At 46.0% G+C, this 25,799-nt stretch overlaps 1 protein-coding gene across 2 annotated transcripts in view; it reads right to left on the reverse strand.

The window, feature by feature from the left end:
* tfdp1a (transcription factor Dp-1, a) overlaps nucleotides 1-25,799 on the reverse strand; it is an 89,356-nt gene that overhangs the window by 59,800 nt on the left and 3,757 nt on the right. For both annotated transcript variants that reach the window (XM_038774576.1, XM_038774575.1), the window contains exons 3-4: nucleotides 10,874-10,940; nucleotides 7,757-7,857 (exon numbers count right to left, since the gene is read on the reverse strand). In XM_038774576.1, the coding sequence (XP_038630504.1) occupies nucleotides 7,757-7,857; nucleotides 10,874-10,940 (168 nt within the window). The remainder of the gene's footprint in view (nucleotides 1-7,756; nucleotides 7,858-10,873; nucleotides 10,941-25,799) is intronic.

Below are 25,799 nucleotides of genomic sequence, written 5' to 3' on the forward strand. Positions count from 1 at the left end.
AATAGTCAGGTAGACAATGATCTTTCACATTCCTGTTTATCTTGTCCTCATTTGTTGATGTAGATAACTTTTGAGAAGAGCTCACTGAATAGAGAATAGGAATCCAACCATTTCCTCCCTCCTGACCGATTTGCACTTGTTGCTCATTATGCTTTCCCTTAATTTGCTGTTTTAATTACCTTTGCTCAAGAGTCGCCAGGTATGACACCACCACAAGGTTCAAACCGAATACTGATGATCAATGACTCGATACGCCAGTTAGTAAGTTTGAAATCAATGCACATTTATTTACACACAGTCAATTATTACTCATGCACATAATCTACTCACTAAACTACAACAACTACTAGAAGCCTACACTTAGCTTTGAGTGCCCACTCAGTCAGAGGAACAATGGCCGTTGTCCAGTTCTGATACTGCTGGCTTCGAACTGGTATAGAAGAGTAGCTAGGAGCGTCTATCTCGTAGCATGCGTTGACCTTATACTTACTTGGCTGGTGCTTGGCAGGCCTCTCGTCGCTGAGAGCCAAATGCCAAAGTGAAGATGGAGAAAGGTAAGAGTAAGAGAGCGAACTGACCTTGGGGACTCTGTTTTATAGCCCCCAGGGTTTCACGCCCATCTGGGCGGACCCTGGACTCGGTCCCAATTAATTGGACCATGTCCCAATCGTTTGTATCGATTCTCTCCAATAACGGGGTCGTTCCCTGATCGTTGGGCGGGCTCTAGATAACCGCTGGCCTGCCTTTGTTTTAGCTTCCACTGGCGCCGGGAAGTCTGTCCTGGTACCGATTGTTTCAATGTTTCTTTTTGTCCCTGGAGATAGCTCATTACTATGTTAATGGCTTGTAGTTTCAGTTTTGTCTGGGTTCTCCAAGTTCCAATCCACAGGAAACCTCGCACCTGCTTGTTTTTCTAGTGCTGTCCATTTTTCCCTGCATTCTTTGCGAGTATCCATTTTGGAATCGGGAAGTAGCCACCCCAGGTGGCTACACTCCCTCCTTGTGATCCTCAACACAAAGCGTGAAGGATCACACTACTGCGTTGTCTTCGTTCCCTGACCAAGCGGGCACCCATGACTAGGCTCTACTCTGACCCTAACTATGCAACATATCTTTAACTAAACCATTTTACATACACACATCATCAAAATTCTATAGGGGCACTATGTCATTAAGGACATGCATTACAAAATAAAAACTGGAACCTCTAACTATTCTCAATAAACTATCCTCACTTAAACAATTCAAAAATATAGTAACATCTGAACTGTACAAAAATAGCAGCATTTAAATTTCTCTGGTTTGGCAGTCAAACACAGAGTTCACATTTCTTAATTCAACAAACGAGCACACACAAACAAAAAAACTGAATGTACTTTAATCCATGTCAAGGGGTTCAGAGGCCTGGTGGAAACCAAAAATAGGGGATCTAATTCTGTATACCGGGGTGCGAGAGCAGTAGGCTCTCCTTCGCCATTTCTTCATTTGAATGGTCTGCACGATACTGCAAAGTATCGCGAGTGCTAAAAGTGATTCAACGACATACGAGAGGGAATACCAAGTGATAAACGTATCACACCAGGTCGGGGTACTGTTGACTGTTACTAGGCTCTGTGTACTGTGGGCTGGGGTCTCTGGGGTGAACTGCCCATCTTCCTGGGAGGTGTTTTTGGAATGAATGGGCCTGTGTTGTGCTGTGTGAAGATAATCTCACATTCATGAGGGGTGCCTGGGTACTGTAAATTGTCCGCGAGGAAAGTATGCGTCTTTGTTCTTTTAACTGTAATGTCCCGTCCCTGTAAAAGAAGGGTCCAACGGGCTGCTCGGGTTTGGCTGACTGTGCCATCTTTAAGTCGGCCGTCTAACAAAAGCTGTGTTGGGGTGTGTTCTGTCAGGATGGTGATGGGGTTGAGTCCTGTAATGTATGAAAAGTACTGTACTGCCCAAAAAACTGCGATCAGGTGCCTTTCACAGGCAGAAAATCCTTGCTCGACAGGGTCCAATACTCGGGGTGCGTATGCTACGGGTCTTAACTGGTCATGCCGTTCCTGGAGGAGCACGGCCGAAAGGGTTCGGTCGGTGCTTGCTACTTCGATAGCGTACGGGGAAAGTGGGCCTGGGACCTGTAGTGCGGGGCTGTGCTGAGTGCTCTTTTTAAAGAATCTACAGCATCTGTATGCTGCGGAAGCCATTCCCAAGGTGCCTTTTTCTTGAGAGGTTCCGAGAGTGGCGCTGCTTTAGTGGCGAAACCGTCGATATGGTTTCGACAGTAGTCAACCAGTCCTAAAAACGACCGGAGGGCTGAGACATTGTGGGGAAGTGGCAATTTGACAATCGAGTCAATCCTTTTCTGCTCGATCTTGCGTTTACCATGCGTGATAACTGTCCCCAAGTATACTTTTTCTTCCAAAATCTGGGCCTTTTTGGGGTTAACCTTACATCCAATTTCTTTTAGAAGTCCTAGGAGTTCTGCTAGAAGCAAAATGTGCTCTGCCTTTGTGTCTGTCTGTAGTAGCTGGCCGTCTACATACTGGACTAGACATTCGGGGCGGGAAAATTTAGCTAATCCATTTGCCAGCTGTCGGTGGAAAATGGAGGGGGAGTTGTGGAAACCTTGTGGAAGGAACGTCCACGTATACTGCTGTCCTCTAAAAATGAAGGCAAATTTGTACTGGCACGCTTTAGCCAATGGAATGAACCAGAAGCCGTTACTAATGTCCAAAACCGTAAAGAATCGTGACTGGAGTGTCTGCTTGAGCATGGTCTCGGGACTTGTGGCCACGGTGGGGGCTGCTGCTGGGGTTACTTTGTTCAGTTCCCGGTTCAATGGTCAGTCGCCATGATCCATCGTATTTCCTGATGGGCCAAATCGGGGCATTGTTAGTGGAGGCTACTGATCTCAGTACGCCCTGTTCTAACAAGCTATCTATCACTTCTGAGATTTCTCCCTCTGCATCCTGGGGAAATCCATATTGTTTCTGGGGTCTGGGGTCAGGACCTGTAATCTGCACAAAGCCAGCCATTCTGCCACAGTCGTGCTTGTGCTGTGCAAATGCTGCTTTGTGTTCTTGCAGGACTGCTCTAACCTGTTTATCTGCACTAATTGTTCTCGGGTCAAACTGGTAGTCTCCAACTGAGCTGATCCTATTTGCATATTCTCCTACTGTGAGCGTGGCGTGGTCTCGTGCTGCTTTTGCCATTCTCCAGACACATTTGTTGACTGGATCAAATGAAAGGTTGTGGGAGCTCAAAGTTCGATTCCTAAAATGTGTTCTGCTGTGTGGGGCAGATCAACTAACACTATGGGGTGCTCGGTTGTTATATTGCCGATTTGTATGCATACAGGGGCTGTGATGTGTCCCTGCTGTGAGTGGCCTGTAAAGCCGCTGAGGGTGATGGTGTCTGTAGTGGGCCATGTGTCCCTCTGAAACATAGTGGAGGAATTGAGTGTGGTGCGGGACCCTCCTGTGTCCCAAAGAAATTTAATAGGCTGACCCCGGACTTTGGCTGCTACGACCGGTCGGCCGGACTTATCCCAAAGGGTGTCGCAGACCCAAATTGGGGAGTCCGAACACCGTCAGTCTGTGCCGTTCATGTCTCCCTGGTCTGAACGGGCGCTAACACTATGAATAGGCTTTGCCCTATTCCTATTTAGGGTGCCTGTCTGTTGGGCTCTCTGTGGTTTCCCTGGCGCGTTGCACTCTCGTGCAAAGTGTCCTAACTGACCACAGTTGTAACACTCCTGCGATTTGGGCTGGGGTGGGCTGTTTCTACTCATTTATCCATGCGGGGTTCTGGTGCGCTTTAACTGTATGCATATCTGCACCTGCCTGCTCTTCCTCGGGTTTCCTAAAATTGGTTTTGTTCTGAACGGATTGCTCCCAAGCGCGGGATAACCTTTTCAAAACCCATTTCTCATTGTGGGCCTCATCTGAGGGGTCATGATTTGCGCAAGCTCTCTGTCTTGCCTCTGTTGCATGAGAGATCAAGATTTGAGTCCATTTTGCCATGTCATCTGGGGACAAATGGGCGCTGGCTAATTCTCCAAAAACTGCAGTGACATGAATCCACAAGCGTCCAGCAAACGCTGTGGGGTGCTCGGTCTTCTTTTGCCTGCATCTATTCAGGCCTTCTACCGGGTCTCCTCTGTTGCAACCGATCGCATCAAAGATCGCTGTGTGCATCTCTGCTAGGGTGCCTCCTCCTACATTCTGTGGGTTGGGAAGGGCTGCTACGACTGAAGGATCGAGGCTCAAAACTGAGAGCTTTACCTGCTCTCTCTCGTCTAGGCCGTACATGGTGGCCTGCTGTCTAACCTTAGCGAAGAATTGGTGGGGGTCTGAAGTGGGGAGGAACGGTGTGATTTTCTCGCATGCGTCCCGTATTGGGTCACAGTTTACAGGGTTCTATACATGAAATCCGTGACTCCTTCTGTTACTGCCCTGCGGTGTGTGGTTACCGGATTCATGGGGGTGTGTTCTGCCTGTTCAGTGGGGGGTTGGGGTGCTCTCCTTTTCTGGGGCTTCTCCTGCACACATGCTCCATGTACGTATCTATGGGCTGTTTCGTTTAATTCCTGCCAATCGGGGGCCGTTTTCCTGATCTAGTTGGGGTCCGAATGTGCTCTGAAAGCCATTGTGAACTGAAATCGGGGATTGCAATTCTGCAATTTGCTTCCGGCCCTTTGCGTGGTCTACCGAGCTCTGCCTTTGTTCCGTTGTGGAAGCAAGGAGTGCTCGTAGGACTGCTTTTAAATCATTGCACTGTTTCTGCAATGCCTCTACCTGCTGTTCTGTTTCTTGACTTACCAAGACCGCAAGTTGTGTGTCCTGGTAGGCCTGGTCATACTGGGTCTGGAAGCTGCTCAAGTGCGCCAGACAAGACTGGTGTGCCCTCTTGGCATCATCCACCTCTGTCTTTTGCTGCTAGCTTCTCTCTTAACTCTCAGTTCCCTCCCTCTATCTCGCTCACATCTACCTTACTCGTTCTATCTCTCTCCTCTATCTCTCTACGGAGCGTCCTAACGACCTCCTCTGTGCCTCGCAAGTGTGCCAGACAGGACACGATTGCCACCGGCTTGCGAGCTTTTCCCAAGTTCGTCTTGTGAATCTCTGTCAGGTTCTCCCACCAAGTATGTCCTATACTCCCGGGACCGGTTTCTTCATTCGCGCAAAATTCGCTCCAAAGGGGCCATCCTTTCCCTTTGAGGTGCTTCCTAATTTTTCCTTCCCAAACGGGACACTGTCCTACTCTGCTGGTTGCTGCAACCTCAAATTCCTGTGGGTTAAGGCATTCCATTGCCTTCATTGCCATTTTTCCTATATCTGGGTTCTCTATTAAATTTGGAACGGGGGTGATAAAGCAGTGATGTAAACACGGGTACGGTTTACGCTAATTTCCGGCCTACAAAACTCCCGACAGTTTTACGCAACAAAATCTCTCAGGTTTACCTTATATCCCTGTTAGTACGCATGTATTAACACACTTCCGAATTCTGGAGGATTGATCAGTACTGCTTAAACTCTTGTGCTTCTTGTGTTTCCAATTGGATTTCTAATTGAAATTTTGGGTTCTCTCGGAGTGGGGGGCCCCACTTCTAAGTCGAGTCCCATCAGATGTCGCCAGTAAATTTTGCTCGTTATGCTTTCCCTTAATTTGCTCTGTTTTAATTACCTTTGCTCAAGAGTCGCCAGGTATCTTTCTGATACAAGGTTCAAACCGAATACTGATGAATGACTTGATACGCCAGTAAGTTTGAAATCAATGCACATTTATTTACACACAGTCAATTATTACTCATGCACATAATCTACTCACTAAACTACAACTACTACTAGAAGCGTATACTTAGCTTAGAGTGCACACTCAGTCAGAGGAACAATGGCCGTTGCCCGGTTCTGATACTGCTGGCTTCGAACTGGTATAGAATAGTAGCTAGAAGCGTCTATCTCGTAGCGTGCGTTGACCTTATACTTACTTGGCTGGTGCTTGGCGGGCCTCTCGTCGCTGAGAGCCAAATGCCAAGGTGAAGATGGAGAAAGTAAGAGAGTGAACTGACCTTGGGGACGATTTTATAGCCCCCAGGATTTTGTGCCCTTCTGGGCGGGCCCTGGACTTGGTCCCAATTAATTGGACCATGTCCCAATCGTTTGTATCGATTCTCTCCAATAACGGGGTCGTTCCCTGATCATTGGGCGGGCTCTAGGTAACCATTGGCCTGCCTTTGTTTTAGCTTCCACTGGTGCCGGGAAGTCTGTCCTGGTACCGATTGTTTCAATGTTTCTTTTTGTCCCCGGAGGTAGCTCATTACTATGCTAATGGCTTGTAGTTTCAGTTCTGTCTGGGTTCTGCAAGTTCCAACCCACAGGAAACCTTGCACCTGCTTGTTTTTCTAGTGCTGTCCATTTTTCCCTGAACTCTTTGCAAGTATCCATTTTGGAATCGGGACATGGCCACCCCAGGTGGCTACACACTAGAGTGAGGAATTGAGCACGGCGATAATATTCTCATTACTGCTCATCAAGTCACATCATTTTCAAACTGCCGTTGGCGGCCATGGTCTGTTTGGTCACACACAAGGTGGCTGCTTGAAGATGTTGGCTTTGGCCCTTTCTGCCCATTTAATGGTTGACTTTTGGGGATAAAGCGTGCAGGGAGAGGAGGGTGGTGGTTTCTGCCCCAGAGACCGATACACCCATCTCGTTATTAAAAACAGACATAAAAGTGTTGACCAAGCTAGTGGCGAGGCAGTTGGAGAGGATTGTGCTGGATGCGGTCTCGGAGGATCAGATGGAGTTTATTAAGGAGCGGCAGCTGTCAAGTAATATCAGGAGGCTATTGAATGTGGTTATGACCCCATCAGAGAATGGGATGCCGGAAGTGATCGTACCGATGGATGTCAGTGATGTCATTGACCAAAATTTGGAACCGGTTAAAGAGGCTTTAAGTTAGGGTATATGTCAGTACTGACACTTATGTGGGAACCATAGGTCTATACCTGGGGGATGAATGCAATATAGGAGGTGGCGTGAGGAAGGGATAGAGCAGGTAAGACCTTTTTCGCCAAGAAGATTTGTAGAGTTGGAGGAATTGTGGGAGAAATTTCAGTTGCCGAGGTGGAGTGAGTTTAGGTATTTGCGGTGCGGGTCTTAGCTACCTTCGTAGGAGTCGATCGAGTGGAGGTTGCACGCGAGAGGCGTGGGAGGGGGCGGGCGACCACGCTCGTATGTTTTGGGGGTGTGCAAAGCTGAAGAATTTCTGGGAGGCGACGTTCGAGACTTTGTCGAGGATAGTGGGGGTCAAGATGGTGCCGTTCCCTTTGGCAGCGTTTTTTTGCTGTGTTGGACTTGACGGAGGGGAAGGGGGCTGAAGTCGTGACCGTCGCCTCTGATTACCAGGTGACGGATTTTATCGAGTGGGTGGTCAACAGAGTTGTCAGGGGTTGCTGGGGGATTTTTACGAATTTTTGAATTTGGAAAAAATCAAGTTCGCCCTTAGGGGGCCGTTAGAGGGGTTTTAACATTTAGTGGAGGCCATTTCTATCCATGTTTGAGGTGTTGCGTGTTGTTTGTATTTGACTGTTTGGAATAATATATATATATATATATATTTAAAAGTCTCATCATTTTCAAGAGTGCCTACTTGAGTAAATTATCAGAGAACTATCATTAAACCTTCAGAAGCGGTGAGATAAAGGTGAAGACATGTCATCATACTGCAACAATCAACATTTAGTGTTTGAAAGCAGTATCCTTACCATCTGAGGAGCGTTACTAACATTTGATAGCCCGAGTGTTTTTGGCAAAATTTGTTTCCCAGGGGTGGTGAGATGCGAAGATGCTACTGTCACTAATGCAACTGTAAAGAGAAAGAGAGAGGTTGCAAGCACCAGCACCATCTTCTGGTATTCATATTAGTAATGGAAACATTTGGTAGTTCAAGATCTTCTAGCATCTGTATACATGTCAATTACAAGAAATAAAACTGGAAGCCAGCTAGATGATGCAAGATATAGTCAGATATAGTCAAACAAGTTTCATAATTTTGTTACAACAAATATAACTTGCGCAGATTTTTAAAGAATCAATGAAGCCAATGGACACCAACAATATCAAAATAACTAAATATACTTTTGGAATTTTAGTTTTTAAATCAAATGTTTTTTTTGATATAAGCCAATAGTTGGAAGCAATCACAGCACTATACTCATTATGCAGGATAACCTTGCTTTCAGTTTCAATGGCCAATTTTTTGCTCATGTCAAAAAAAAGTAGCTACTGCTCAGCAGGTAAGATTGAGACTATTACCCTAGTAGTGTGGTGCATTTAGGGCTGATACCATGAACCTACAACCTGAATATCTAGGTGTGGTAATACAGCCAGGCACTGTCCTGAGAAAAAGTTCTTCTGTTCAACTAGATGATCTCAAGTAAGAGCATTTTCTTCCCTCTGCACTTTTGGAATAAAGTGGGGGACAAAATTTGCCAGAGTTTCTGTTCAATATCCAGTGATCCCTGCTGAAAAGTTAAATGTGTGGATGTCAAGGGAGATGGACTGGGCTCAATTGTAGTGCCCTTAGTCAAATAGCATGCCTATACCTACTGTCCAGGCTTACTTCACGAATACTCATTTAGGTGAGAGCGACTAAAGGCCTGCAGGCACCTGTAAAATCTATGATATTTTGGATTGGAAAAGGAACCGCTGAGTCAACAGAACTCTTGTGCAAAGAAGGGAGAGGTTGCTCAATGGAACCGGATATTGGAAAAAATTGCTAATTTACATACAGAAGATTCAAACACCAAAGCAATACACATTTCACTTTATTCTGTCCTACATGCAGGAGGCCATTCGTCACATCGAATCTGGATTTACCCTCCAAAAAAGAACTTCATCTAGGCCCACTCCCCCACCCTATCACAGTAACCCCATCTAACCTTTGGACACCAAGGGGTAATTTAGCATGGCCAATCCACCTAACCTGCACATCTTTTGTCGGGTGAAAGAAATCCACAGACACAGGGAGAAATTGCAAACTCCACACAGTTACCCAAGGTCAGAATCGAACCAGAGTCCCTGCCGCTGTATTGCCAACCACTGTGCTACCCCTAAAAAAATAGAAAAAACTGATAACAGGAACATTATCCAAAATTTGGAATTCCCCAAACAGATGGATATTTTGCAGCTGATTTCCAAATGTGATATTGGTACAGGCATCCAGGGCCTGTATCAAAAAGGCATTAGTGCTTTTGCATCTACCCAAGAGGCCTAATGTCCATTTCATGCTCCATTTATGCAATTGGTTTGCCCTGAATGCAGCTGTCAAAGACAAGTTAGCTCAAACAACCATTGCCAACAATCTACCAGAAAAGGTAAAAACACTTGCAGGCTTAAATAAAAAGTCAAAAGGTGAAGGAATGCATGAAAAACATGTGCTGCTGTTGGCCACAGAATACCCCAATTTCTGATTGCTGTAATCTCCTCCTTCCTGGTCACTGACCCCCATTCCCAGACGTTCCTGTCTTCCAACACCTGAGAGTCACAGTCAGCTGAGAGTCTTCACTGAGCGTCTCTGGGGATGCCCAGCAGACGTGCAGTTTTCTGGTCTGATGTTCAGCCTGTTTACAGGTCTCAGTTCCAAAACCAGGAAAATACAAAATCTGGCACAATATCAGTCATGAAGGTGCTGGATTTTGGACACTGGACCCGCAATCACTTGACCCAGGAGAGATCAGGAACTATATGCATCTCTCTCTAGCTACATATATAAACATGAATATTTACATCATTTCAATTAATTGCTTAACCATCAGCACCACCAAAATACCAAGTTCTGCTAGATTCAGTTTAGCATTAAATAATTCAGTAGCACGATACAGTAGAGCGCTAAAAGCTATATCACAGTTCATGTGACATGGCTTTCTTCAAGTGGCGTTCCTAATCACAACCAAATTGTTATCTGCTTGATATTTGGCAGCTCTGTAGCACAGTGATTAGCACTGTTGCTTCACAGAGCCAGGGTCCGAAGTTCGATTCTCGGCTTGGATCACTGTCTGCGGATTCCGCACGTTCTCCCAGTGTCTGAGGGGGTTTCCTCCGGGTGCTCCTGTTTCCTCCCACAAGTCCTCAATGACATGCTGTTAGGTGAATTGGATATTCTGAATTCTCCCTCTGTATACCAGAAAAGGTGCCGGAATGGTGACTAGGGCTTTTCACAGTAACTTCATTGCAGTGTTAATATATCAGTCTACTTATGACAATAAAGATTATTATTATTTGTATGAGAAGAATGAGAAAAAAATGCTCAACCATTCTCGCACATCTCCCAACCATTAGATTTGGGCAACAATTGGATTTGGAGTACTACTGGCATAGGTCTGGGAGCATATTATCTGTTTAATGAAGAGAAATGGAGAAAATGTAACCAGTCTTTACCTTGTGTTTATCAATCTGCAGACTGCAGTAAGAAGTCTTACAACACCAGGTTAAAGTCCAACAGGTTTATTTCAGATTCACCCGAGGAAGGAGCGGTGCTCCGAAAGCTAGTGTTTGAAACAAACCTGTTGGACTTTAACCTGGTGTTGTAAGACTTCTTACTGTGCTCACCCCAGTCCAACTCCGGCATCTCCACACCAATCTGCAGATTGTAATAGAAGCCCCATTTTTCAAAAGTTTTCTTCTGAACAAGTTTCTCCACACTACTATTCCAATCCCAGGTTTATATCGATCAAGCAGGGAGCAGCCATCTAATGAACCTTGTAATTTCTGCCAATTTGTTTTTTAAAGTTAATTATAGTTTGCAGAACTTATCCCATTCCACCCAACCAACATATGGGAATGTGCCTTCCCCACGGTTTTATTAATGATAAGATACTTACTTTTTGCTGGACTAACATTTTGATCAGTAAAAATTTTTATTTCGCCATTACTTTCTATTATTCCAATCTATGAAAAAGAGCACAAGTATTATAAATAGTAATTTTACTTGAATACAGTTTAACAAACAGAACAATAGCGACAAGTTTGAATACTTTATTTCAGCACCATTTGTTATTTTACATTCTTTTTGGTGCCAATTTCTCACAATGTTAATTTGTGATAGCCATTAGCAGAGCAATTCAAGAACTCTGACCTAATTTCTTCCTCCCAGCTTTGAGAACTTTAGCCATCATCTATTTCTGAGCCACATAGGGATGATCAGGAACTCAATCTGCAGGGAATGGCTGGTGCTAACCTAAGTCATGCCACAAAATTGCATCATAATCTCACCCTGTGTTATAGATCATATAGAGAAACAAATGTTCTTATAGAGCAAGATGTCCCTGAAGATAGGGTACAACAAAGATTAACACACCAATAAGCTGCAGATATGTCTTTGCAACATTTACGGATGTGGCAATTCAGATAAGCGCACTTCCATATTAATATTTCACTGTAAGCGACTGTCCTGTATGGTTAAATTTACTCCTCAAAGCAACACTTTTAGATCAACCGATGTAACAATTAGCATGGAATTGCAACATTGGGAAACAAAATTTTGTATTTATATAATGCTTTTTGCAACCCCCAGATATCAGTCAGCAAAGTAGTTGTAACTGTTCTAATATACTAAATTTGGCAGCACTTTTACTGCCCATAAACAGCAGTGAGATAACAACCAGATAGTCAGTTTTTGAGATGCTGAATGAGGGATTGGTCAGGGCAAAGGGAAACACATTTTCTTCAAAATAGTGCTGTGAGATATGTTACTTGCATCAGTCTCATTCAAAAGACATCACTTCCAAAAAGGTATGTATTCCCTCAATGCTGTACTTGAGTACCAGCCTTGATTTTTGTGCTCAAGTCCTGGAATGGAACTCGAACCCAGGATCTTGCGACTAAGGTTGAAGTGCTATCAAGGGAGCCACGGATGACACAATGTACAGTAAAAAAGTCCCAAGACGCTTTACAGGAATGATATCAGCCAAATCCTAACGGGGCCTGAGAATGCTTCTTAATACTAGGAAAGATGAAGGCTTGATCACAGAGGCAGATTTTAGGGAGTGTCTTAAGGAGGGAAAATAGAAGAGGCGGAAAGCTAAGGGAATTCCAGAACTTGTGGTCCAATAAGTGGAGAGCACGGTCAGTGTAGCAATTAAAACGGGGGATGTGCAAGAGGCCAGAAATGCAGGAGTGCAGAGATTTTGGAGGATTGCAGGGATGGAGTAGGTTAGAGGGAAATGAGCAATACTGTCATGGATGGAATTTAAAAACAAGGATGAGAATTTTCAAAATCGTGGCACTGTTTGGTCAGGAGGCACTCCAACTGAAGGTTTTTGATTTGATTTATTATTGTCACATGCATTAATATACAGTGAAAAGTATTGTTTCTTGCATGCTGTACAAACAATGCATACCACACATAGGGAAGGATGGAGAGACTGCAGAATATAATGTTACAGTTATAGCAAGGTGTAGAAAAAAGATCAACTTAATATGAGGTAGGTCCATTCAAAAGTCTAATGGCAGCAGGGAAGGAAGCTGTTCTTGAGTTGGTTGGTACGTGACCTCAAACTTTTGTATCTTTTTCCTGATGGAAGGAGGTGGAAGAGTGTATGTCCGGGGTGCGTGGGGTCCTTAATTATGCTGGCTGCCTTCCTGAGGCAGCGGGAATTATAGATAGAGTCAATGGATGGGAGGCTGGTTTGCGTGATGGACTGGGCTGCATTCACAACCTTTTGTAGTTTCCTGTGGTCTTGGGCAGAGCAGGCTCCATACCAAGCTGTGATATAACCAGAAAGATTGCTTTCTATGGTGCATCCGCAGAATTTGGAGAGAGTGGTAGTTGACATGCCACATTTCCTTAGTCTTCTGAGAAAGTAGTCTATGGTGGGCTTTCTTAACTATAGTGCCGGCATGGGGGGACCAGGACAGGCTGTTGGTGATCTGTACACCTAAAAACTTGGAAGCTCTGGACCCTTTCTACTTCGTTCCCATTGATGTAGACAGGGGTATGTTCTCCACTACACTTCCTGAAGTCGATGACAATCTCCTTCGTTTTGTTGACATTGAGGGAGAGATTATGTTGTCACACCAGTTCACCAGATTCTCCATCTCATTCCTGTACTCTGTCTCGACATTGTTTGAAATCCGACCCACTACGGTGATGTCTTCAGCAAATTTGAAAATCAAGTTGGAGGTGAATTTGGCCACACAGTCATAGGTGTATAAGTACAGTAGGGGGATGAGGACACAGCCTTGTGGGGCACCGGTGTTGAGGATGATCGTGGAGGAGGAGTTGTTGCCTATCTTCACTGATTGTGGCCTGTGGGTTAGAAAATTCAGGATCCAGTTGCAGAGGGAGGAGCCGAGGCCAAGGCTAGAGTTTGCAGATGAGTTTCGTAGGAATTATGATGTTGAAAGCTGAGCTGTCGTCGGTAAATGGGAGTCCATGACAGGTGTCTTTGTTATCTAGGTGTTCCTGGGTAGAGTGCAGGGCCATGGGAACGGCGTCTGCTGTGGACCTGTTGCAGCGGTAGGCGAACTGTAGTGGATCAAGGCAATCCGGGAGGCTGGAGTTGATTCGTGCCATGACTAACCTTTCAAAGCACTTCATGATGATGGATATGTCACAGCCACTGGACGAGTCATTAAGGCACGCTGCTCGACTTTTTTTTGGTACAGGGGTGATGGTCATCTTCTTGAAGAGGATAGGGACCTCCGATTATTGTAAAGAGAGGTTGAAGATATCTGCGAATACCCTCACCAGCTGATCCACGCAAGACCAGAGTGCTCGCCCAGGTACCCCATCCGGGCCAGTGGCTTTCCGGGGGTTGACCTTCAAGAAGGCTGCTGTTGCAGCAACAAATTCTTTGTGCACCACTGGTGAAGATGATGGAGAGTAAAGGATCAGCCCTGCCTGCCCAGTGGTCAACGGAACAGCTGGTGTACTTCTTAAATGAGAAGTTCAGCCAGCAAAGGAGAGAAGCCCAGGAGGACCGAGCCAAGATGGTGGAACCACTAAAAATGGGAATTGATATGGGTGGAAGAGTCTGGAGTCCCAGGGCCAAGCTACTCAGAAAGTGGAGGAGGCAGTGGGGGAGCACAAGGAGTAGCTTACCTTTTTGGCAGCTGAGATCAGAATAATGTGAGACGCAGAAGCAGCTAAAGGAGAATGTGGAGGATTTGGAGAACCACTCCAGAAACAAAACTTAAGAATCGTGCGGATGGCCGAGGGCATCGAACGCTGGCTCATATGTAGCCACAATGCTGGAGTTGATGGGGGAGGGGGCCTTTAACCGGCCCCTGGAAGTCGACAGGGTGCATAGGGCACTGATGAGAAGCCGCTGGTGAATGAGCCGCCGAGGGCGATGGTGGTGCGGCTCCACCGATTCCTCGACAAGGAGAAGACATGGCGGTGAGCAAGGCAGATGAGAAGGTGCATCTGGGAAGGCAATGAGCTCCGGGTGTACCAGGACCTGGTGAAAAGGAGGGCTTGGTTTAATCGAGTGAAGGTTGCCCTCTTTAAGGGGTGAAGTTAGAGATGCTGTACTCGGCCCCCCTCTGGGTGTCTCACAACGGCCGAGAACATTATTTTTATAGGCGGCTCTACGAGCCCCCAGCCATGGAGAGGGGAGAGAGAGAGGAGAGAGACACACACCCCGGATGGTGGGGTGCGGGAAGAGGAGCTCCCTCCGACATTATCGCAGGCGTCCAAATCCCCAATATTAAAGAAAGTAAAGATCCTACTGCCCGATATCATTGCTAAATGTGAATGCGAAATTGTTGGCATAGATCTTGGATTTGTGAATTGAGGACTGTGTGCTGGAGGTGATCTGACGAGATTCGTAAATGGTAGGCTGTCGGGGAACGTCAGGAGATATCCAAATGTGATAATGATGCCCCTGGGGGAGACAGGTTGTGGAGATGGCGGTTGCAATGGATGCAGAGACAGCATTCGACTGGGTGGAATGGGAATACTTGTGGGCTGGGTTCGGCTGTGGTTTGTAGACTGGGTCCGATTGTTTATAGGGCCCTGGTCGTGAGCGTACGGACAATCGGGTGAGCTCAGATTACTTTGGGTTACACCGTTGGACAAGGCAGGAGTGCCTAATCTCCCCATTGCTTTTTGCCTTGGCAATAGAGCTATTGGCCATGGCGCTTAGAGCGTCAAGGAGTTGGAGATTGTTGTGCGGGGGAGGGAGGTTTTAGAGCACAGGGTCTTGCTGTGTTCGGACAACATGTTGTTTTATATCTCGGACCTACTGGGACGCATTGTGGGAATTATAAGTATTTTAGGAGTTTGGTTTTCCGGACACAAGCTAAACATGGGGAAGAGTGAGGTCTTCCCAATCAAGGGCAGTAGATGAGGTTGGGCGAGCTGCCGTTTAAGGTAGTGGAGCAGTGGGACAGGGATGGGAAGAACTGAACAAATTGAATCTGGTGCAGCTGGTGGAACTGAAGAGGTGGGATATGCTGCCACTATCACTTGCGGGGTGAGTGCAGACAATGTGACTATTATTTGTTTTTCAGAACCTCCCAATCCTTGTCCAAAATCACTCTTTAGGAAAGTTAATGCTTTGATCTCGGAGTTTGTGGGCAGAAAAAACCTTTACAGCTCCAGGGTCCCAGGTTCGATTCCCGGCTGGGTCACTGTCTGTGCGGAGTCTGCACGTCCTCCCCGTGTGTGCGTGGGTTTCCTCCGGGTGCTCCGGTATCCTCCCACAGTCCAAAGATGTGCAGGTTAGGTGGATTGGCCATGCTAAATTGCCCGTAGTGTCCTAAAAAGTAAGGTTAAGGGGGGGGGTTGTTGGGTTACGGGTATAGGGTGGATACGTGGGTTTGGGTAGGGCGATCATTGCTCGGCACAACATCGAGGGCCGAAGGGCCTGTTCTGTGCTGCACTGTTCTATGAAGGTGCTGTTGGAGCTGGATGGCCTTGCAAAGCAGAATGAATTATTATTGGGCAGCGAATATAAAATTTATATAGAATGGCCTCCTTCTGCACTGTAAATTCTATGATTCTATGAATATTGTTATTGTAAAGAAGTGGATTGTGGGGGCAGGGTCGGCATGGGTGCAGCTTCTTGCAAGGGTACAGGTTAGGGGGCATTGTTGACGGCGCCTCTGCTGTTCTCGCCGGCCAAGTACTTCATGAGCCCTGTGGTTGTGGTAGCCCTGCGGGTGTGGGGACAGTGGTGGCAGCATCTGAGATTGGAAGTTGCCTCGGTTAGGCACCGATTTGCAGTAATCAGAGACTTGTACCGGTTGGAAGGGGGGGTTTGGATGCGAGGCGTCGGGCAGGGATCGAGTGGTTTGGGGACCTGTTTGTGGGGGCAACTTTTCGGGTTTGGAGAAATTGGAGGAATATGAGCTGTCCCGGGGGAATAGGTTCTGATACTTACAGGTACGGGACTACGGGCAGCACGGTAGCAAAGTGATTAGCATTGTTGCTTCACTGCACCAGGGTCGCGGGTACGATTCCCGCGTGGGTCACTATCTGTGCGGAGTCTGCACATTCTCCGTGTCTGCGTGGGTTTTCTCCGGGTGCTCCGGTTTCCTCCCACAACTCCCGAAAGAAGTGCTTGTTAAGTGAATCGGACATTCTGAATTCTCCCTAAATGTACCCGAACAGGTGACATGGGGATTTTCACAGTAACTTCATTGCAGTGTTAATGTAAGCCTACTTGCGACACGAATAAAGATTATTATTATGTGAGGAAGCAGGTGCCGGCCTTTCCCGATCAGCCGTCCCCAGGATAAGGTGGAAGGAGTGGGGGATGGCAAGGTGTCCCAAGACGTACAAGGAGTTAATGGACTGGGAGGGAGCCTCGATAGAAGTCAAGCGGAAATGGAGGCTGGATTGTAGGTGGAGGCCAAGGAGGGTGAATGCGCAAGGCACTCTAGTTGACGGTAGTTCAAGGGTATATATGATTGTCAGGACGAGTAGGTTCTAGGAGGGTTTGAGGAGCAGGTGTGGGCGGTGCACAGGGAGGCCAGCAAACCATGTTCACATGTTTTGGGTATGTCAGAAACTTAAGAGGTTCTGGCAGGGGTTTGCGGATGACATGTCCGAGGTGCTGAAGATGAAGGTGGCCCAGAGTCCAGAAGTAGCAATATTTGATACGGCAGAAGACCTGGGAGTCCAGGGGGCAAGAGGCTGACGTTTTAGCCTTTGCTTCCTTGGTAGCCCGGAGATGGATTCTGCTGGAGTGGAGGGACTCAGAGCCACCGAAGCCGGGGCTGTGGGTGAGCGACCTGGCAGAGTCCCGAAGGCTGTTGAAAATTAAGTTCGCCTTAAGAGGGTCAGTTGATGGGTTTGCCTGGAGATGCAAGCCATTCACCGACTTCGTCAAGTAAAATTTGGGGGGTGGGGAGTGGTGGTGGTGAGAGAGATAAAGGGGTTAAAATGGGGAAAGCAGGACGGGAGGAGAGGAACGGCAGGGAGGTTGGGGTGCTGTTTGTTCTTACTCCCTTGTGTTGGTTTGCGTTTAATGTTTATACAATTGCCTTAACAAAAATATTTTTAACAAAGAGACTTCAAAGTTGAGGCGTTGAACAGAATGAAAAACCTCCAAACCTCTCATCTGCTTGACCCTTTAAGAACCACCTGCCCCACATGCATCTGTAGATCATACACTGAATTTACCAGCCAACTCAGAACCCTAACCAGAGTGGAAGCAAGTCACCCTCAATCCTGAGGGAGTGCGAAGATACCAGTAACCACAATCAGACTTATTTTGCCTACTTTTCAGTCTTTGCTTTGCTCCACCTCCAAACTATCATGCTAATTTTCTGCCTTCAATTTTCAGCTCCTCTTTTCTGCCTTCTGAATCTATCACAGTTTCTCATTGCCTTGCTTAGCTAGTTTTAACCCTCCCCAACAGCACAAGTTAACTTGCTCACAAGGATATTGGTCCTCGGCCTTGTCAGGGGCATTCCGCCCAGCCAGTGCCCTCCCCTGACGGTTGCAATACCCCAAGAACCAAAAACCCTCCCTCCTGCACCATCTCTCCAACCTCCCATTTATCCTATTGTTGTATTCACTGCTGCATAGCATCAGGAGTAACCCAACTCCATCAAATCTGCCTGGTGGGTCCTAACCGTTTTTATATCAACATCATTGGTAGGAAAATGGACCATGACCTCTGGCTGCTCACACACCCACTCTGGAATGGCAGCCAGTGATATCCTTCACCAAGGAAACAGCATACCATCCTCGAATCATCTGCAATGAAAGAAACTTCTTTTTGCTCCACTAACACCAAAGAATACTCTATTTGCTCCACTAATACCAAAGAAAACTATTTCTCTCTTGGCCTATCTCCAGACTCCCTATACGGCTGAGCCACCCATGTAATGGTTATCATATCATACATATTTATTTTGGTTTGTGCTATCAATTCATCCATCTTGTTCCAAATATTGCATGCAATAGAGTCTTTAATTCTCTTTTTTAACCATTCTTCTACTCTGTCCTTATTTGGTACGTCGTACGTTTTTAAAAATAAATTTAGAGTACCCAATTGCAGTATTGCTTTGTCCTTTCTCTTACTTATCCAAATCTCTCGCCTAATGAATCCTCTCCTCAACTATTTAGTTTACAGCTCAATTCCAGAGGAACTCACTCTCTCATTAGTATTCAGAACTGAATATTAGTCGAGAGAAAGATGCTCTCACCGGTTTTCTGAACTATCTGCCTGCTTTTGTGTATCAATTTGGCAGTCTCTCCTAAGTTGCAATGAAACGGAGTGCTTGTATCAGGAATTTGATAAGTGAGGAAATTCAGTGTATCTACTGAGGAGATGCTGTTCTAGATTTCACAAAATGAGGTGGTCCAAGAAAGTGACCTGGAGATGGTAAGACCAATAATCGGAGGCCAAGAGGCATTAATTGTGTGTGCAGGTAGCTGATTTGCGAGTATTAAGTGTTTTCCTCTCTGTACTGGGCAGTAGTTTAAACAGATACTGGAAAGGTTCAAGCATTAACTTAAAGCTACAACATAACAAGTACTATAATACGACACCTTCCCATGTGATTGCACAAGGTGCAACACTTGCCCCCTTACCTCCTCCCTCTTCACCATTAAAGGTCCCAAATACTCTGGGCGGAATTCTCCGCTCACCACGTGGCGTGGGAGAATCGTGGGAGGGCCTCCCGACATTTTTTACGCCCCCCGGCACCCCCAGCGATTCTCCCCCCCCGGCTCGGAAAAATCGCCACTCGCCGTTTTTCACGGCGAACCTCCGAGCCCGATGGGCCGGCCCTCCACGTCCGTTTCACCATGGCAGCAACCACACCTGGTTGCTGCATTCGTGAAACGGGCGCCAGATGCCCGTTTGGGGCATCTAGGGGTCCGATTGGGACGGGAGCACCACGACTGTGCTCGGGAGGGGACAGGCCCGCGATCGGTGCCCACCGATCGTCGGGCCAGCGTCCAAAACGGACGCACTCTTTCCCTTCCACCGCCCGGCAAGATCAAGCCGCCACGTCTTGCCGGACGGCCGAGGAGAAAGACGGCATCCGGCGCATGACTTCACATTCTCGGCGTGACGAGGTCGCTGCCGAGAAAGACGGAGGCCCGCTCCTAGCCCCCCAGGGTGGGGGTGAATGAGGTGCGGGGAGCGGGCTCCGAGGCCGTCGTGAACTTCGGCCGAGTTCACGACAGCCTTCACGAATTCGGCCCCCTGCGGAGAATTCCGCCCTCTGTTCCTTGCAGGTTCAGCAGCATTTTAATTGAACCTCCTTCAATTTGCTTTAATATATTAAAGGCTCCCAATGTGTTTCCTCCATGTTGGGGCTAAGCATAGACAGGGTGACTGTTTTGCCGAACACCTTTGCTCAATCCGCAAGCATGACCCCCAACCTTCCTGCTGCCTGCCATTTTAACTCAGCACCTTGCCCCCACACGTACATATGCGTCCTTAGTTTGCTGCAATGCTCCAGTGAAGGCCAGCGCAATAAACATTGTTTATTGTCACAAGTAGGCTTCAATGAAGTTACTGTGAAAAGCCCCTAAGTCGCCACATTCCGGTGTCTGTTCGGGGAGGCCGTTACGGAAATTGAAACCGTGCGAATTTTCCTTGAAAAGTGCCAGTGAATTTCCCTCCTGAAAGACGGGCACGACAATAATCGTGGGTGACTTAAATCTCCATATAGATTGGACAATTCCAATTGTCGAAGTTGGCCTGGAGGACAAGTTGGGATGGAATACGTTCTGGAACCAAACAGGAAACAGGCTACTTTAGACCTGGTAAAGTGTAATGAGACAGGGTTAATGGCTCATTGTAAAGAATCCTTTAGTTAAGAGTGATCATAACATTCAGTTTGAAGGTGAGAAATGCAAATCTGAAACTATTGATTTAAGTTAAATAAAATGATTCAAGATGGCACCAGAGCATGGCGACTCTCTGCGAGCTTGCTCAACTAGACCCTTTTTATTTCATCACTTATTACCATTCTGACCTACGAAAACTCTTTTTCCACTTCATATTTAATTACTAATAATGCTCTTTTATGTTTTCCACATTGTAACCAATCATTATTTGATGTACCATTTATCAATGTACTCTGTCTATTATTCTTTTGTCTACTATGTACGTACTGTGTACGTTCCCTTGGCCACAGAAAAATACTTTTCACTGTACATGTGATAATAAATATCAATCAATCTATCTATCTCAAAGTAATTACAAGGGCATGAAGACCAAGTTGGCTGAAGTGGAATGCATTAATAGGCTAAAAGGGAAGATGGTCATACAATCAGAAATGTACAGCACAGAAAAGGTCCTTCGGCCAATCACGTCTGCACCAGTCAAAAACAACCATCTAACTACTCTAATCCCATTTTACAGCATTTCACAATAGCCTTTTATGCCTTGACATTGTAAATGCACGTCTAAATACTTAAGTGTTATGAGGGTCTCTGCCTCCACTACCCTTTCTGGCAGTGAGTTCCAGACTTCTACTACCCTCTAGGTGAAAAGATTTCCCCTCACATCTCCGATAAACTTTCCAGCCCCTTAAATTAAATCTATGCCACCTGGTCATGGATCCCTCCACCAAGGGGAAATTGCTTCCCGTCTACTCTATCTATGCGCCTCATAATTTTATTCATTTCAATCATGTCCCCCTCAGTCTCCTCTCTCCAAGGAAAACAAACTCAGACTACCCAGTGTCTCTTCTTAGCTAAACGTCTGTAGCTCAGACAACATCCTGGAAAATCTCCTCTGCACCCTTTCACATCCCTCCTACAATGTGGATTCCAGAACTGCATACAATACTCCAGTTGTGGCCTAACCACAATTTCATACACTTCCAGTATAACCTCCCTGCTCTTAAACTCGATGCCTTGGCTAATAAAGACAAGTGTACCATGTTCCTTCTTAACCACTCTATCCACCTGCCCTGCTACCTGATGGGACCAGTGTACATGCACACAAAGGTTGTTCTGATCTTCAGTGTTTCCCAGGGTGCTGCCATTCTTCATGTATTCCCCTGCCTTGTTTGTCCTGCCCAAGTGCATCACCTCACACTTATCCAGACTGAATTCAATTTGCCACTTATCAGTCCATCTAAATCCTCCTGTATTCAAATGCTATCCTCCTCACTATTTACCACCCCACCAATTTTTGTATAAACTGCAAACTTACAGATCAACCCTCCTAGCATATAATAGAGCAGTGTTTTAAGGAGTAATTTCATTACTCTGAACAAAGATACATTCCATTGAGAAAGAAAGACTATGGAAGGATGCACCATCTGTGGCTAATTAAGGAAGTTAAGAATAGTATCAAGTTAAAAGAAAAGATGTACAATGCTGCAAAGGTTTTGGTAGGCCAGAAGTTTGGGAAAATGTTAGAAACCTGCAAAGCAAAAAAAGGGGCAGAAATCAAACTAAAAGAAAACACTAGCAAGAAATATAGAAACACAGAGTAAAAGCTTCTACAGGTATATAATAAGGATAAGAAAAGATAAAGTGATCAATTGTCTTAAGAGGGCGAGACTGAATGATTCCATAACAATGGAATAAGGAAATGGTTGAGGCCTTGAACAAGTATTTTGTACCTGTCTTTGCAGAAGACAAAAAAGGCATCGCAGAGAACATCCAGTGCAGAAGGAGGCCATTCGGCCCATCGAGACTACACCGACCCACTTGAGCCCTCACTTCCACCCTATCCACTTAACCCAATAACCCCTTTTAATCTTTTTGGACACGAAGGGCAACTTAGCATAGCCAATCCACCTAACCTGCACGTCTTAGGACTGTGGGAGGAAACCCACGCAGACACGTGAACGTGCAGACTCCGCACAGACAGTGACCCAGTGGGAAATCGACCCTGGCGCTGTGAAGCCACAGTGCTATCCACTTGTGCTACCGTGCTGCCCAGAAGTAGAAAGGCAGGGGGCAAATGAAGGAACATAAAATCACCACAACCACGAGGAAAAAGTATTGGGAATTACTCCCTTAGATTATGAGAATGCAGGAGGACAGGGATAATAATAATCGCTTATTGTCACAAGTCGGCTTCAAATGAAGTTACTGTGAAAAGCCCCTATCTGCCACATTCCGGCGCCTGCTCGGGGAGGCCGGTATGGGAATAGAACCCACGCTGCTGCCTTGTTCTGCATTGCAAGCCAGCTATTTAGCCCACTGTGCTAAACCAGCCCCGGGAACATGTGAGGAACATAGGGCAGCATAAGTGGATAGCACTGTGGCTTCACATCGCCACGGTCCCAGGTTCGATTCCCCGCTGGGTCACTGTCTGTGCGGAGTCTGCACATTCTCCCCATGTGTAAGTGGGTTTAATCCGGGTGCTCCGGTTTCCTCCCACAGTCCAAAGACGTGCAGGTTAGGTGGATTGGCCATGCCAAATTGCCCTTAAGTGTCCAAAAAGATTAGAAGGGGTTATTGGGTTACGGGGATAGGGTGGAAGTGAGGGTTTAAGTGGGTCGGTGCAGAGTCGATGGGCCGAATGGCCTAATTCTATTCCTATATCTTATTGTCTTAAAATTAACAGATCTAAAGGCTGACAAGTCCCCATGACCTAATGGCCTGCATCCTAGAGTCTTAGGGAAATGGCCGCAAAGCTGGCGAATGCATTGCAATCTTCCAAAGTTCCCTAGATTATGTGAACACCCCAGCAGCTTGGAAAACCACAAGTATAACATTATTTCAGAAAGGAAGGAGACTGGAAAGCAGGAACCTGTAGACCAGTTAGGCCAACATCTGTCATTGGGAAAACATTACCATTACTGAGGCAATAGTCAGACACTTAGAAAATTACAATACTATCAGGCAGAGTTAACATGGTTTTGTAAAAGGGAAATCATGTTTGACTATTTTTTGTGTACACCCAATTCTTTTTTTTCCAATTAAGTGGCAATTTAGCATGACCAATCTACCTACCCTGCACATCTTTGAGGTTGTGGGGGGCGAGGTCCACTCACACACAGGGAGAAGTGCAAACCCAACACAGAGCGACCCAGGGCTGGGATTGAACCTGGGTCCTCGGTGCCGTGAGGCAGCAGTGGTAACCACTGTGCCTCCCTCCTGTTGACAAAACTCTCTGAGGAAGTAACAAGCAGAATGGATAACGGGGAACTAGCAGATGTAATGTAGTGGATTTCAAAAGGGAATTTGGTTCTGCTGGAATTGTATAAAACATTGGTTACTATATATCAACTCATGGTGTTGGGGGTGATATATTAGCATGGAGAGGATTGAACAACTAATTGAAAATAGGGTCAAGATAAATTAGTAATTTTCATGTTAACAAACTAGTGGAGTGTCACAGGATCGGTACTGAGGTCTGTACTATTTATTTATTTTTCTTTTAAATTTAGAGTATCCAATTCATTTTTTCCAATTAAGGGGCAATTTAGAATGCTCAATCCACCTATCTTGCACATCTTTGGGTAGTGGGGGTGAAACCCACGCAAACACGGGGAGAATGTGCAAACTCCACACGAACAGTGACCCAGAGCCAGGATCGAATCTGGGACCTCTGCACCGTGAGACTGCAGTGCTACCACTGCACCACCGTGCTGCCCATCTGAACTATTTATGACCTATATTGATGACATGGATGAAGGGACTGAGTAGCCCTATTTGATGATACAAAGGTAGGTAAGAAGCAAGTTGTGAGAAAGACAAGTCTCAAAAGGATATGGATAAGTGAGTGGGCAAACATCGGCACTTTGGCATATAGATTTGAGAAAATATGAACTTGCGCACTTTGCAGGAAGCATATAAAAATGAAATAGTATTTAATGAGACTCTGCAGAATGCTCTGGTCGAGGGGGATCTGGGTGTCCTTGTACAAGAGCTTAAAAAAAGTTAGTTTGCAGATACAGCAAGTAGGAAAACAAATGGATTGCTGGCCATTATTGAAGAGAATTAGTGAGACCAGGGAAGTCCTGGAGATCCTACATGGCATACAATGTGGATTCCTCAAGACTGAAGTGCCCTGCATGCCTCTATTTGTTGGATTAAGCCACTTTTTAAAAATACCTTTTAATTATAAATTTAGAGTACCTAATTCATTTTTCCAATTAAGGGGCAATTTGGGAGTGGCCAATCCACCCACTATGCACATCTTTTGGGTTGTGGGGGCGAAACCCATGCAAACACAGGGAGAATGTGCAAACTCCACATGGGCAGTGACCCAGAGCCAGGATCGAACCCGAGACCTTGGCTCCATGAGGCAGCAGCGCCACCATGCTGCCCTAGATTAACCCACTTAACAATATCATTTAGCAGGACAGGTGGATACAGTGGTAGTTGACTTGCTCAGTTATCTAATTATAGTCTTTAATCTATTTGATAATGTTAAAACTATTTACCCAAGGTATATACTTTTATCACTGAATCATCGAGTTTACAGTGCAGGAGGAGGTGGCCATTTGGCCCATCCAGTCTGCACTGGAGGGTAATTTAGACCAAACACCTAACTCCGGAGCGGTGGAAACAAAGCTGTAAATAGCCTCTCTTCCTACTCCACACTGCTACCTCTGGTATTATCCAAGGAATAATGCTCGTCCCCTATTTCTCATCTACATTCTGTCCTTGGGGGACATCAGTTGAAAACAGAACGTTAGTTTTCACAATTATACTAATGACACCTGATTCCACCTCAAACACTGCCTCTAAATGCCTCACAGTTGCTAAATTGTCCCACTCTTGTCCAGATAATGCTAAAATGAACAGAAATTCCTCCAATTAAGTATAAGGCGAAAGCCATTGTCTTCAGTTCTCACTACAATCATCCCTCTCTCTAACAACTGCCTGAGGTTGAACCAGATTGTTTGCAACCTTGGTGTCATACTTGACCCAAGGAGATGCTTTGACTACATTTCCACACCAGCTTCAAGATCACACATTTCCAACAACTGCCCCTACTGCAACTCAACTGCAGCATAAAACCTCATCTATGCCATGTTTACCTCTACACTGGATTATTCCAACACATCCGAGACAGCCACATTCTGTACACATGGGCTCATCCAAAACTCGCATCAAAGTTTCGGACACAAATTGCCATTGTAACCACTGACCAACTGTGGCTCCTAAACAGACAATGCCACAATGTTTCTTGTCTGTAAACCCCCCCCCCCCCCCCCAATGGCCTCATACCTCACTTCTGTAATGCCCACCAATCTCACAACCTTATGAGATATCTACACATCTAATTCTAGTCTCTTGAGCACCCTGGATTTTAATTGCACCATCATTGGTGGCTGTGCCTTTAGCAGTTTAGACCTCTCTGGAATTCCTTGCTGACACCACTCCACGTCTCAATCCTCCTTTATGGACGCTCCTTAAAA

Source organism: Scyliorhinus canicula, chromosome 17 (genome assembly GCF_902713615.1).
Source record: "Scyliorhinus canicula chromosome 17, sScyCan1.1, whole genome shotgun sequence".
NCBI classification, from domain to species: Eukaryota; Metazoa; Chordata; class Chondrichthyes; order Carcharhiniformes; family Scyliorhinidae; genus Scyliorhinus; species Scyliorhinus canicula.